This window comes from Musa acuminata, chromosome BXJ2-11, assembly GCF_036884655.1.
Source record: "Musa acuminata AAA Group cultivar baxijiao chromosome BXJ2-11, Cavendish_Baxijiao_AAA, whole genome shotgun sequence".
NCBI lineage: Eukaryota > Viridiplantae > Streptophyta > Magnoliopsida > Zingiberales > Musaceae > Musa > Musa acuminata.
In genome coordinates, this window is record NC_088348.1 from 26,042,422 (window position 1) to 26,058,007 (window position 15,586).

The 15,586-nt window shown below is 37.8% G+C and overlaps 1 protein-coding gene across 2 annotated transcripts in view; it reads right to left on the minus strand.

The window, feature by feature from the left end:
• LOC103971597 (uncharacterized) overlaps positions 1–15,586 on the minus strand; it is a 56,618-nt gene that overhangs the window by 28,330 nt on the left and 12,702 nt on the right. For both annotated transcript variants that reach the window (XM_009385655.3, XM_009385656.3), the window contains exons 3-7: positions 11,131–11,279; positions 10,715–10,954; positions 3,752–3,861; positions 3,574–3,651; positions 3,366–3,472 (exon numbers count right to left, since the gene is read on the minus strand). In XM_009385655.3, coding sequence (XP_009383930.2) covers positions 3,366–3,472; positions 3,574–3,651; positions 3,752–3,861; positions 10,715–10,954; positions 11,131–11,279 — 684 coding nt within the window. The remainder of the gene's footprint in view (positions 1–3,365; positions 3,473–3,573; positions 3,652–3,751; positions 3,862–10,714; positions 10,955–11,130; positions 11,280–15,586) is intronic.

Sequence of the window (15,586 nt, forward strand, 5' to 3'; positions counted from 1 at the left end):
GCTGCTCTTGATGCCTCTCTCCACCTTAACGATCTAGTCTTTACTTCATGGAAAATATCTTCATCAATTTCTCCATCATTATGTTGAATCAATCCAAGATAACAAAAACTGTTACTTGTTGAGACTTGTCCATCCTACTTCACTATGTCCTCAAGTTTACTCCTAGTATTACTAAAATTGCATATCTTAGTATCTCAACCTATACCACTCGGAATCACTAATAGAAAGTAATAAATTGAATACCAATCTGTGGTGGAAAAGGATAATTTTCACTGTAGTAACAATATTCTCAAAATCCCTAAGACAAACAAAAATGCAGCAAGATGATTAAACTCTGAAAAATTCTAGAGCACCAAACTGTTCCAGAACTAATCACTGCTTTTCCATCTATCTAATGATTGTCCAGTTCTCCTTGACAAAGTATTTCAAAACTTATGTTTATCGATCTAACAGCCAACTGGGACAAGGACCGGATAGTTTCGCCATGGCTCAGTTTGAAACTAAGCTTACTGGTCGATAAGCTCACGTAGCAAGCCATGGCTCAGTTTGAGATAGGTCGAGCAGTTCCAAGGTGTACTGCACAGTGAATTGATACCAGATCCTTTTTTTATGTTTTTATTTTTTGTTGACAGCTACTGACAATTGTGTTTTCTTAATCCTCTCTTTCTCCTATTTTGCAGCCTCCTTGTCCTCCTCCTTTATGCTACTGTTTCTTCATCCAAGTCCTCCTTGTCCTTACCACCACCTCCACATTGCCACCTCTCCTGTTCCTCCTCTTCAGCCTCATCCCTTCTCTCTCTCTCTAGGCTTGGCGGTACCTACTGGTACCAACACATACTGAATGTCAGAGTGCTGACCAGTAGTATCCTGAACCAACAGGATAAGGATTTTAAACCTTACTGACCATTACCACCATAGGATACCAGTGCAAAGACCAGGGTACTAGAATATTAATCAATTTTTAAGTATTCATTTTTGTCGGCATATTGAAGGTTACAATACCATACCAGCCTGATATGTACAAGTCCAATGACATTTGACACAGGTACCAGTACATATATGCACTTTGATTAACCAATGTCATTTACTTGGTATTTCAAAAACTGTATGCTGAAGAAAATACATTGTGAAATTAGAATATGACTTTTGGTCCAAATTAAAAAGGAAGGATTCAGGGGAAAAATACAAATAGTTTTTCTTCTTAATGCACATAGCCAAAACCTGTATAAACTGATGCATGAGTAAATGAACAAGTTACAAAAGGTAAAAAAGCAAAAAACCAACAAATTTCATTGCCACAAAAAAAAGAACTAAAAGAAAATCCAGCAAATATCTTCATTGGCATAAAAGCTTCCATGCAAAATGGAAATGCCAATTCCTTATGGATATCAAGGGGATCAGAGTTCAAGTTCTTCAAAATTCTAGCATTCCTGGCTTTCCACAATTTCCAACACAATAAATTTCAGAGCCAACCCAATTTTTCCTCCAAACTTAAATTACAAAATAACACCTCCAATCTCACCATAGATCTTGAAAAACAATCAATTAGCAACGAAGACTAGGACTGAAGAGAGAAGCTCCTTAGCTTCAGAAAGAACCTAGGAGCCAAGTAAAAGTCATTGTAAGAAGAAAAGTGCATGACTAGCCCCGCCATCCAACCTTGTTCAACTAGAAGATTGTCCAAACAAATTCTATCTTTGGCAACAAACAACATAACACAACCTTTTAAACAGAGAATTCCAAATTATCATGTCTAAACTGCAATGTCTACCTACTTAAGAAATTTACTGGAAAGAAGCTATAAAGATAACTACAACCATAACAAGGTTTGCCGTACCATAGTATACCGCTCGGTATGGGCGGTACGTATCAATCCGATAGGGAACTAGTATGGGTGGTATATACCAATTTGTCTATATGCCCTACTATATCTTGTGTTGGTACATCAGTACAATTCGGTATATATCATACTAATGGCTGGTTAGTACATCGGTACGAACCGGAAAGGCGAACCATGAACTAGATAACCTCCATAAACTCTTTATTTGAGCCCTTTGACATAGGTAAAATGAAAAGGAGCGAGAGAGAGAGAGAGAGAGTAGCTCACTAAACCAAGGAAAGTCCAACAGCCATTTTAGAGTACTAGAGCTCCATAAGTTATAAACATCATGCCACAGCATGGTTGAAGCAAATTAGTTAGCTGTGGAGCAAGCCTCAAAAAGATAAGGAAGTACACTTGAAACAGACTAAAAAGAGAAATTGAACAATTGATCAAGTTGGGGATCCATCCAAATTTGAATTCATTTACCACTTAGCTTAACCACTGCAAAGCATCTTCCACCTCTAGTGTCCCTCTTCAGATAGGAGCAATATTTTAACGACAACTATTTTGCCAAGCCCTAACTATTTGAACTAGATAATTCCAACCTATAAAAGATCCCCAGAATGAAGTTGCAACAATCATTTCCTGAAGCAAGGGCCACAATCAATATCCTCCAATGAAAGACAATTGTGAAAAGATTAGTAGATCAGGAAAAATTGTAATGTCTATTTTTCTCAAAACTGAGCAAGGTTTTAAAAAGAGCAATTCAAAGTTTGATAGGCCAAAATACTTTTACTTTTGTAAATCCTTCGACTTTTGGGATTATCAAAGTAGCTAAGATTATGCAAACATAAACATATCATATTTGGATTTAAACATGGTATCACTTTAAAAAATAAATGAAAATTTGAGTAGTCATTTGAGCAACTGCCCAAGAACTTTTATGGTTAAGGGACAAATAGAAACCTGTAGCTTAATTGAATAAAAATAATAATCAAGCAAGGATGACTAACATTGCCACAGCAATTGTTATATTGTGAGCTTGATCTCTTCCAAATACTCAACATCATGCTCCAAATTTTTATCACTCATATAAACAAGCAGTTAGGCATTATAATAAAAAAAAATGTCATCAATTTATAGTGAAGGCTCTGATTTACACCAAGCTCTCACTGAGAAAATTGCAACATTACTTCCATATTATCGCCAGCAATTCTAAAGAATGCCATTATCTTGTTCAGTAAATAAAGGTTCTGCTGGTGGTAAAATATCATAATAGATACATGAGTTTAATCATTTAAATTCTTCAATTCACATTTTAATTTGGAATGTTTTCATCAACAGAGTTAGCAAAATATAAACTGGATCTTGGAGATAAATCTGCAATTTGAAACAAACACACAAGTGTAAATTCTAAAATTTTCAAGAGGATCATATTGCAAGTTGCACAAAGGTAAGATTTATAGGGCCATAACTGGATATCCTAAATGCCAAAGATTCAAAAGAGGCATAAATCGGTAGACAATATAATGTAAGAACTTACGAAAGCAGCTGGTAAACAGCCGAAGGCCTGGGACTAAAGGCAATAGCAGTCACAGCTCCAGCATGCCCCTTCAACACTGATATTGGATGTCCATCAGGTAAACGCCACTGCATTGACAAGGTAAAACTATCAACACTTGAGATAACACGCAAATCAAGCTGAAATTTCAACATAAACAGCACATTAATAGATGATGAGATGAACTGACAACTCTAATGATGAAGTCATTTGCAGAAGATGCCACCACAGCATTATTTGAACTGACAGCCAGGTCAGTTATGTCGCCCTTCATGACACAGACAAAATAAAGAATGATAGTCAAAGATAAAATAATATAAAATCTTGCAGTCAAAGATAAAATACATTGAAAAACCATGAAGACTCACTTCATGTCCTCGGCAGCTAGCCAGGCAAAATGCAGTTTCCATTGACCAGATCTTCACAAGTCGATCATCAGAACCCGTTATAACGTACCTCCCAGAGCGATCAAATGTAGCTACAGTTATGAACATTTGCATGTCAAATTACAGTGGACCAAAACATCTTGATGAAATGACTAATCTAACACCAGAAGCAACCAAATTATGGAGAGGATCAGCCTGCCAGAAGATACATCACAATTGTGGCATATTGATATCACTTTTTAATTAAAGCAACAAAAGAAAAGACCTAAAATTCTACTGGTGATAACCCAAGAAGAGAAGGAAAACCAGAAATGAGGACCAACGAATGAAATACTAATCCAATGGGACCAAGCCAGTGTCAAGCAAGTACTTGCAACACATAAGCATAGGTAGATCAGCTATTTAAAGTGATAAGCACAACCAGTTCTCTGCATTCTCCTAACCTTAAGTAGTTATTGGAATTCTAGGTCATGATAGTAAATGAAAGTGAAGCAAAGATCATAGAAAATTCATAATGATTAACATAATATCCAAAATCCACCTTTTAGGAATCACAGAAGATAATAGCAAGTCTAAGCTACTAAAAGCTGGAAGTATAGAGTGGACATAAAGTACAAATATTCTTAGAATGACTTGATCTAATCTTTGAGAGGGAAAATGGTGACCAAGCATTTATAAAGTAAAGATTTATACACAATATACACAATTTGTTAGAAAGCTAAACCAAAGATCATTCATTCACAATCCTAATCTTACCAAAAACTACTCTATTGTCATGTCTAGCTCCTTACTAAAACTACTCCAGTGCATCTCTCTACTCTGCATGTCTCTCTTCCTCGCTCTCCTCTTCCTCCAAAACTCCAACCATGCCAAGTAACATTGCAATTAACATGTCAAGCTCCAGCTGAAACTATTCTATCAATCCTGGCTATCAACCTACCAGCTAGCCCAATCTAAGACATGCCTAAGGTATGCAATAACTATGCCAAGATGAAGTTTGATGAAAGAATTATTGTGCATATTGGGAAGAGTTAGAAAACACCAGGTCAAAAAGATATCAGCACAAGTCATGCTGATCCACAACAAAGATGCAGACATATGGCCTGGCCAGAATAAGCCTTTGCCACCAAACAAATGGGTCCATTTACCTGCATAGCACAGAACTCTGTCACAGTGCTTTTAAAAGCACTAGGTGCCAAGGCCTCAAAACACCCGAGGCACTCACCTAGGCGCCTGCCCGAGCGAAGCAAGGCACCCCAATATATTAAAATATTAAAATATATATTACGATTGCTAAATATGATCATAAAAATAAAAATGCCACATCAAATTGAAATCATATAGCCGGCTTGAAATATATATTACAGGAAATGAAGATCAACGAGAGGAATGCAGTAAAGCAGATATGGGGTTTTTAGCTGGCTTGAAATGACTCTATTATCCTTGAGAAGCAACAGTAGGTTTACCTAAATGGGTTGATTCCATATCAATGTACATATAATCATGTCCCAATTCGACCATTCAAAATCTTCCATATGACATTAGATCAAGCAAATCTAGATATGAGTTGAGCTCCAAGCGATGTGATTCTTTGACTGCTATGCCTGAGTTGACGCATAATTTGAGCTCAATCCCACTCGATAGGGTGAGTCAATTGGCGTCTTGACGCAACAAAATTGACACCAAGTATGCCGCTTATTGCGATTTAATACTTAGTGCCCTACTTATTGCATTTATATTCACGTCCGTTCAAAAGGGATCAACTTCTATTGTCCCCCAATTCCATTTCCTTCAAAACCCTAGCTTTTCTTCTTCCGATGAACGATAATGTCTTCTGCCCTCCCATCCATCGTCGGGCACTAATCGATTCCATTGTATTCGCCTTCAAGTCAGTGCCCTCCTCACTTGGGCCCCTTTCTATTTCAATCTCTTGTGCTACACAACTTTCACTCAGGCGATCACTCGAGGCACCCGGCACCTGGGTTCAAGCGAGTGCCCAAGCAGTGCTTCAATGAATCACATCGCTTGGAGGTCATGCGAGGCACTCAATCCTCATCACGCCTCACTCGAGTGCCTATTAAAAACACTGTTCTGTTATGCCAAAAAGGTATAAGTATTGCCACCATTCCACGAACAGTCCTTGGTAAGAGAGAAACTATATTCTATATTGAAATTCAAAAGTGAAGAAAGCATTGAGGCTCCTTTCTTTGTAATCATGGTAACCGATTCCTAAATACACTTTTTTTTTGTTCTTTTCATAAATTTTATATGAGGTGAAATATAAAGAACATCATACAAGTTCATAATTAGATGTTTTCTGCATAATACCTTTACTCCACAACCTTTACTTTCCCATTATATTCTTTTGCTTCTTTCACATCAACTTCTTTATTCTAATTTAAACCCACTACTAATTTATTATAATCCATGTTTATACCAAGTTACCAACAACTTTATCTCTTTATAAGTATTAGAGGGAAAAGGTGGATTTGAAAAGATAATGTGGATAAGGCTTGTCCTTGACTATCAACGTTAACAATCAATTCAAAATTACTAAAAATCAATAGATGGACCAAGGAAGCTGTGTCATCCAAATGTACTTGATTACCAAATAAAATGTTATGTTTTCTCAAAACTATAAACAGTTGCAGCCAATAGGAGAAAAGAAAATTAATGTATGGCATAGCATCATGGTGTGATGAAAATAAATGTCTATCGTGATATATACCTTGCATCTTTTGGACGAAGCACACAAATTTTTCTCCAACATTAAAACAATGATCACTGGACAATTACATTTTTGCTTCCTTGCTATGTTCATGAAGCACAGACAACCATTATGAGTTGAGTGTGGGAGTGACAAGAAAGGATAAAGTTTAGAAGAACCAAGATGCTCATTCAAGTGTTTTTTTGCATGTCCCAATGAAGGTAAATTTTCTTAGCTGACCATGATGAGTCACCATTCCCCCAAAGAATTAACCATAAGTCACAAATTCACCTAAGCCATAAACTAAAAGGTTGCCTGTTCAAGTTAACTTCTGTATCATTTATTTAACAGGTGTTTGTTTTTCGTCCCATCATTTATGATGTTATATCATGCACTCATTAAAAGTCTTTTCCTTTTGTCCTACCATTTATGACATTGTATGTGCACTTAACAGAACTCTTTGCTTTTTGCCCTATCATTTATTATATCAGTTTAGATCTTTCTTTCCAAGTTAATTGCAAAAAAGAGAGAATTAGTTTAGGTTGTCAAAGGACTGGAAAACAAGAACAAGTCATCATGCCTAGTTAAGCTAGAAACTGTAAATTCATTTAAATGGTCATTTCAAATGCTATGTAGAAGCTACAAACACTCGCAGTCAATGAACATTATTATTTTATTACAAAAGATTAAACTTTGTAGTGTATTGCATCGGATAATTCTTTGTAATGTATTACAAAAAACATACAGTATGGATTTAACAGTTTAACAGTTTGATAAATATTTTGCTCACAACTTTCCTTTTTGATATGTTATCCATGTGGTAACACAACATGGTGAGCATAACACCAGATATATAAATAGCACAGGATGGAGGATTGCAACACGTTACACAGTTGTATAAGCAAATTAAAGGTATATAACTAGCGAATTGCTTATAATTTACAGTTTACACACTTTTTATTGAAATTGACTATTTAGACTTCACCAGTGATTTAAAAAGGCACTCGGGTGAGGCGAGGCGAGGCCCGAGCGCCTCGCTTCACTTCCAAGCGACGTACTTCACGGCGCTCGCCCGAGCCCAGGCGCTGGGTGCTTCGGGCGAGCGCCTGGGTTAAACCAGTCGCTGCCCGACCCTAACCCTGCTCGTTGTCGCTGCCGCTCCCGTTGCTCGCCGCTGTCACTGCTCGCTGCTCCCGCTCCTGCTGTCGCTTCTTCTTTTCTCAGTCAGCACCCCCTTACACTCCTCTTCCTTCTTCTTCTTCTATATACTGTTAACAGTATACTGTATACTGTTAACAGTATACTAATAATAGTATTTGTATTTATTAGATTAATAATATATTATTTTAAATTTTTAAACTTTTTGTTAATGTCACATTATGATTTTGTATCTTAGATTTTCTTAATTTAATAGCATATTTTTATTTAAATTTTTTTTAATAAGTATATTTATTAATTATATTATATATTTTATATTTTAACATCTCGCTTCGCTCGGACAAGCGCATAACGCCTCGGGCGTTTTTGGACCTTAGCGTCTTTTGGCGCCTAGCGCTTTTTAAATCATTAGACTTCACAACAAAATAAGATTTTATCCATCAGGACCTGCTGCACAACAGGTTAAAATACATTACTACATTTCCTCGGGTAAAGCTTGATATTTATATAACCAAAAAGAAAGCATCAAACACAATGATGGAGCACTTTTTAACTTTCTCTACATTCAACAGTTTGGTTGTTACAGGCCTGGCCAGTTGGATTCACATTTGGTTTCTTCAGACCTACTGAAGGTGTAGGTCAAGATTGTTGTAACATAATCCAACCATTTTGAAAAATCATCAGTCCATTCATAGTAATCATGGTCTTATGGAAATGGTTCGCTTTAGGTTATGCTGATCCCACTATAATGCTTGACAAGACAGCAAGACCTTATGACACCCCTTCTTAATTAAACAGATTTGAAAATTTAAACAACAGAAATTTGGAGACATCAACTTTCCTAAATCCTTGTCAGTCTTTGGTGCTTAAATCAAACATGTCCTCACAAAACATTTGGTAATCATCATTCATTGGATCAGTTGGTGCTCAAATGACTCAAAATGGATGATTGACTGGACACAACTAGAATCAATCTGCACTCCATTGGACATGAGAAAATCCAACCAATACCCATGGAATCCAGTCATATCTAGCCAGTTCAAAAGGACCCCAACCAGTTCATGGTAACTGCAAGAAAATAAATCCAGTGATCTAACAGATCCAAACACAATAGTAAATCCCGTGGCCAATCCTATCAGTCAACATTATGAACCTTGAAATTAGATAGATTAGTTTAATCCATAGTTAATAGAAAATGTTGCTTTTGGTATTAACAAGATGAACAAACATATTTGGGTTTATTTCATCGAATATTCATGTCATGAAATTCAATAATAGGCAAAACCCTGAGGCCGATGCTATCAATCAACATTATGAACCTTGAAATTCAATAGATTGGTTTAATCCATAGTTAATAGAAGATGTTCATTTTGGCATTAATGAGACGAACATACATATGGGTTTATTTCATCGAATATTCATGTCATGAAATTCAATAGGCAATATAGTAGTTTAGTGAAAGATACTGAACTTGCTATGGTAAGACCAAAGGATGATCACATTATGTTTGATAAAAACTCTTGGTGCATGGCACTTGATTTAACAAGCACATAAAAATTAAAAACTGATGCTTTTAAATGAAAAAATTGCAGATAAAATCTAAACTGAAACGAAAAGTCCAACATGATGCACCCAACTATAAGGAAAGGCAAAAGGAAGAGCATCCAAGCTCCAATAAGGCTTCGCTCCTTGAGCGCTCTGATCTACGACCACCGTTGCGCTAACTAAAGCCGTGTGTGTTGGTGACCGGCCTAAACTCGCACTACATTAATAACACAAGGCACCTTTGGGCAATAAGCGACCTTTTGGTATGTGTAAGTAAATGAGATTGAATTTCATTGGTTGTGTAAGTAAATGAGATTGTGTAAGTAAACTCGCACTACATTCCCAACCTGCTAACAGCTGACTTAAGGAGGAATAGTCCTACAACTGCAGGATGAAACAAGCAGCAAGTAGGATGGTACATCCTAAGAGATGAACATAAACTGAAAAGTCTGAAAAACTGACGTGTCATTGCCAAAATTTCAAATAGTGGTTCACGTGGTATCTACCAACCGTTATGTGCTAGTTCGACAAAATACCAGTATTGGACCATATGATTTGGTACCAACGTCTTAGCTAGTTTTGCCTAGGCCATGTAGCATCCTTAAATCACCAACTCGCAACGAGTCAACCTCCTGCATAATCTCATGCGGTCCACTAAGGACTTGCACAGAAAGAAGACAGATTACCAATGAATGAACAAATGCACATGCAAAAGCTCATCATTAGCATCCTTAGTCCTTCGAAGTCTCAGAATCACACAAGCATAATTAAACAAAACACTTCATTAGGCAACTAAAAATGGACACACATTGCTCTCTTGGAATGATCACTTGACAAAGGGCCCAAGACTAGTCCGCGCTCACAAAGTCTGCAGAACAATTGCCTGCACAACACACACTGTAAGGCTATGTGACAACTAACCTGAATACTACCAGAGACCCATCCAGCCCTGTCCGGATTCTAGGGTGCTGATATGGCTGACTTTTCTCTGACCATTTCCACATGTGAAATCCCTGCATGGTGTGGGCAAGAGGATCCATTTTTGGGCAATTTTGTCTCATCAATGGCTGATTGCAAGCTATGCTTATAAGCCAAAACAGCTACACTATCCAACCAAAAAGGGTTGTCAAGTCTACTATAAACCCCTTACAAGCTACCTAAGACAGGAATAAACTTAAAAGGTAGACGATTGTGCGGCAAAGTTTGTGTGTTGTGAGCCTGCACAAGTGATCCATGACAGATCTGTATTACCACCTAGTTCAGTTTGAAACAAACAGACCAAATAGAATATTAATAAACACCTATTTTCCTACAACTCAAGCTGGAATTTAGAAAAGAATACCACCAATTTCCTCTTTAAGGAAACAATTGGTCTGACACTTTGCTGTATTGCCATATTAGACTAGAAAACAATATAAAAGAAAGTTCATATATAATGTAAACTTAAGTTGCACTGGTCCTATTCTAACATTGTTCATAAATAATTATAAACATCAAGTGGAACTGTTACATTAAAGAAGGTAAATTAACAATACCACAATAGACGGCATTCTGATGTCCCCTCAACTTTTTTAATATCTCCATTTTTTGCACCAAAGTTGATGGTTTCGCAATGACATAACATGCTGCACGAATAGATGGAGCACGATGGTGTTTTGTGAAACCACCACCTATCTCCCTTAATCCTAACCCATGGACCTGATCAGCCTGCATATGTGGCCAACGCAGATAACCTGGCAACTTACTGGCTCCTTTATCCTCTCTATCCTTGTCAGCTGCAAGGTAAAACGGGGACTAGGGGTGAGAGAGTTAAGACAAAAGATAGAGGAGAACAAAATGCAGGCAAGAACAAGCAAAAACAATTTATCAAAAGGATAAAGCTATTGTATGAGCTTAAACATGATACAATGGCAAGCATCATAAGAAAAGAGAGTATACAAAGGTCACATACATTCAAGAAGAGAAAAGGAACCAGATCCCAGAAGTGTAGGAACATCAGCAGCATTTGAAACTCCTCCAATCACGCCCGGTAAATGAGTTGAATTGAGAATCAATTGTTTCAATAGCTTTATTAAGTGATCCTTTTCTACATGAGGGTACCTGAAAAAGAACAAATAATGAAGTCAAACAGGTAAAGAAGGATAGTTGGTTAGTTCAAAGACACCAAAAAATAAATCAAACTTCAAATTGATGGGGTACAGTTATAGAACTATCAACAGTTATTATGTATTATGTTTCTCAAGAAAAATTTGTGTATAGTGGAGCACACTCTGCAAGATTTTTGCCAATTGTAACATATATAGTGTACATTTGGCAAGGTGGAATGCATTTACATTTGTGCACAACAATTCATGTATATTAAAGGTATCATCAAAACACCATCTGTAAAGAAAAGCATGTTCAATTCACTGTTCTTATATATGACTTCATATATTCTGATCTATTTCAATATCTAAAGGTGAAGATTATTCCTGAAACATGCATGATGCTGACTTTATCAGAAAGTGCACACTCAAAAGAAAAATAAAAGCACAAAAACATGGTTACCAAAACACAAATATTAGTCTGTTTCAACTTTCAACCACATATGATCAGCTTCACTTGAAGCAAACCAAAAAAACAGGATCATTTAAATGCTTGTCAATTTGTCCTAGAGACATTCAATTATCATGCTTGTAAAATTACTTCTTGGTTACTTTTTAACATGGTTCAAAATCTCAGGTATCGAACCTATAACGGCCTTGGCTGGACCAATACAGGTCCTGTTTGTACAGGCGTACAGACACATGGTATGCTGGAATGTGCTGCTGCACCATGAAGTGGGGAGGAGGAGGCCGAGGAGGAGGAGGAGGAGAGAAGGAGAAGAGAAGGGAAGGAGGTAGGTAGGCAAGCAGCAGCAGGTGGTTTGTGGCAAGCAGCAACAGTGCCCCACATTTTGGATATGTGTTGGACAGACAGTTTGAGGGCACCACAATTATTTTACATTGTCAAGTAGGATAGTATTGTTAATCTTAAAGTTCTTTTAACTATTTCATATTTTCATCTGAACTTTCCAGTAATCTCTCCGAAAGATGAACTATCCTTGTGAACAGTGAATGAAGGTGATAATGCAGTGGCCCATGCTGAAAAGTTCAACTGACAGCTCTACAGTTTTCCCCTCCCTTGGGCTACTTATATAACTAGAACTTAATCCAATTAAACTAAAACCCTTAATAAAATAGTTTAAATCAAGGTTTGCTTTCTCTGGTACTGGAAACGTTTCAACAATTTGGTGGAATGATACATGCTGATTTGTACTAGTGTACTGACACATGGTACATTGGTGCATACCGGTGTTTCGACTAATGATTCAAAAAATGCTAGGGGCCAAAAGGCGCCAAGGTCTAAAATCGCCCGAGCGAAACGAGGCGCTAAAATATAAAAATATATAATATAATTAATAAATATAATTATTTAAATAAAAATATAATATTAAATTAAAAAAATCTTACAAAATCATAATATCACATTAACAAAAAATCTCAAAATTCAAAACAATAACAATAATTTCAAATAAATAAAAATTAATAGTATTAAAATCAAAATAATATATTATTAATCTAATAAATAAAAAAATATTGTTACTAGTATACAGTTAACAGTATACTATTAATATATTGTTAACAATATACTATTGAGTCGATGTGAGAAGAGGTAGCAACGAGCAACGGTAGCGGGAGCGGGAGAGGCGAGCGACGATAGTGACAGCGGCAGCGGTAGCAACGAGAAGTGGCAGCGACAGCGGGAGTGGCGAGCGACGACAATGGCAACGACAACAGTAGCGGTAGCAGCGTATAGGGGGAGAGTGAGCGGGACCGACGAGCGGTGATAGTGGCAATGGTAGCGGTAGCAGTAGTGGTAAGCAACGGCAGCGGGAGCGGCGGGCGACAATAGTTGCAGTGATAGGAGCGAGCAGCGGGAGCAGTAACAGTGAGCAGCGACAGCGACAGCGATAGCAGCGAGCAGCGACAGTGGCAGCGACAGCGGGGGCGGCAACGATGAGCAGGGTTAGGGTTGGGAAGTCGCGAGAGAAAGGTTGATATCGATGCTTTAGTTGGTTCGATTGAACCAACTAAAGCACCAAAGATCGAACCAGACCTAAAACGCTGGTTCGATCGCCTAGTTTAACTCGGGCGCTCGCCCGAAGCGCCCAACACCTGGGCTCGGGTGAGCGCCCAAGCGGCGCCTCTTTGAAGCGCGCCGCTTGGAAATGAGACGAGGCGCTCGGGCCTCGCCTCGCCCGAGCACCCAGGCGAGCGCCCAAGCGCCTATTGAAATCACTAGTTTCGACAAGGAAGAAAAAGAAGTTGAAAAGGAAGGGTCGGTAGAGGAACAGAGGAGGTAGGAGAAAGGAAGAAGGAAGAAGAAGAAGAAAGAAAGGAGAAGTGCAACGATAACTAAGAAGCAGCAGCAGCATTAAAGGAATGCGACAACATTACAGCAGCGAAGAGGCAGCGTCGCTGTAACATTGCAGCAGCGTAGAGGCAGTGCCACTGCAGCATCGCAGCGGCGAAGCAACGATGAGGCAGCGCCATTGCAGAGGCAAAGTGGTGAAGAGGTAGTGCTGCTACAGCATCACGGCGGAGAAGCAGCAAAGAGGCAGTGTCGCTGCATCATCGAAGCGGTGAAGCAACAAAGAGGCAGTGCTGCGGCTTCGTACACCAGAAGAGCCCTAATCTGCTTTTTTCTATTTTTTAATGCTGAAATGGACTAGGCCCACCACTTTTTCATTTTTTTTATATTATAATTTGGACCACCCAAAACAAGGTGGTCTGCATATTGGTCACCCGAAACGCGGGGTTCTGCATATCAGTCCATGCCCGGACCGATACATACCGCTTGTACCATTTCGTGCGATACAGCAATCCTTGGTATAAATCAACTAAAAACTTGGAAAAGAAACTCAATATGATGGGTCGCAAATTAATTCTTGTGAACTCAGTCTATCCAGTTTCCTATTTAAAACATGTCTATTTTATTCAGGTGATTAGAAGCTAGATGTTATGAGGCATGCATTCTTGAGGAGAGATTGTAATGATGACCAAAAATGTTGGTGTTGAGTTGCTCGGTTAGTAGTTTGCAAGGAATTTTGCATCACAATAAGTTTCTATAACCCTCTTTGGCAAATGGTAAAGGAAGTTGTCTAATTGCAAGGACCTTTCGAGGAAAGTTCTAATCAGATAAAATTACTTGACAGGCTTCTTTCTTCTGGGATAATTGTGCCAAGAAAAGCTCCTTTCTGGAAAAGAATTCCAATGGCTCAACACCATTTCAGCAGTTTCCACTTTTGTTCTAGGAGATGGACATTTTACAAGATTCCAGAAACATCATTGAAACATTTTTTTCCTTTTTTTTTTCCAAGTTCCCTAGTCATCAAAGCCAAATATTCATATTGCTAGGGATTTCAGAAATGGACCTTCTAGTTACTTTAAATTCTGATCAGTTGTCAGAGTTGCTAATTATTTCCACCAGGGCTTCTACAAATGAATGACAACTAACTCCTAATAGTTCCTTTTCTGTTTTATCTCTATACATCTTTATCCATTATGGTGGCTCCCATCGGGTATATAACAAGATTATTTGAGAAACATTTGTCCTTTACAATGAGGATTTCATCACTAACAATATCTGGCCTGACTGATGTAGCCAGCCCCAACATAATCTTGTCCAGTCATCAATAAGGACTGTTTAACTGATGATAGGGGTTGTACAGTCCCCAGTAATAGTCAATCAGGTTGTTGGATTGATGGGGAACTATGTAACTTTATAAAGGATTTTTTAAAAAATTATTCTAGGCAAAGAAATCAACAAAAATTCATCAATTAATTGGCCTAGAAATTCTAAAAGTTATATTGAAAATTAAAAAAAATCTTTCGGTCTTTCTAGGGACTACAAAAAAGAGTTTTTTATATTAAGTGCACTTATTTAGGTATCTTAGAAATCATATTTTGAATTTCTAAAAAGCATACTAATTCCCTAGGAGATTACTCTTGGGAATCATTGTTTTCATTAATTGTATCAAGGCTCCTAAACCCCTATAAATGGTGGAGCTTCTCAATGGATCAAGCATTTTTCAAATTTGAATGAAAAGAATTACATCGTCTCTAGTCTCTTACTCCCCTCTCTTATCTCACACTTCTCTTTCTTTCTCTTCCCCTCTTTTTCTCTCTACTTCCCTACTCTGTTCTACATCATGGATCCTAGTAAAGGGCTAACCAACCTTGCCTGCAGCATGTAATGATGACATGACATGACCATATTGACACCTTTGAAGGAATGACATGACCATATTGACACCTTTGAAGGAATGACATGACACCAAGAACCTGGACCCATAGTTTGACATCCTGAGTACTGGACACTTGCTG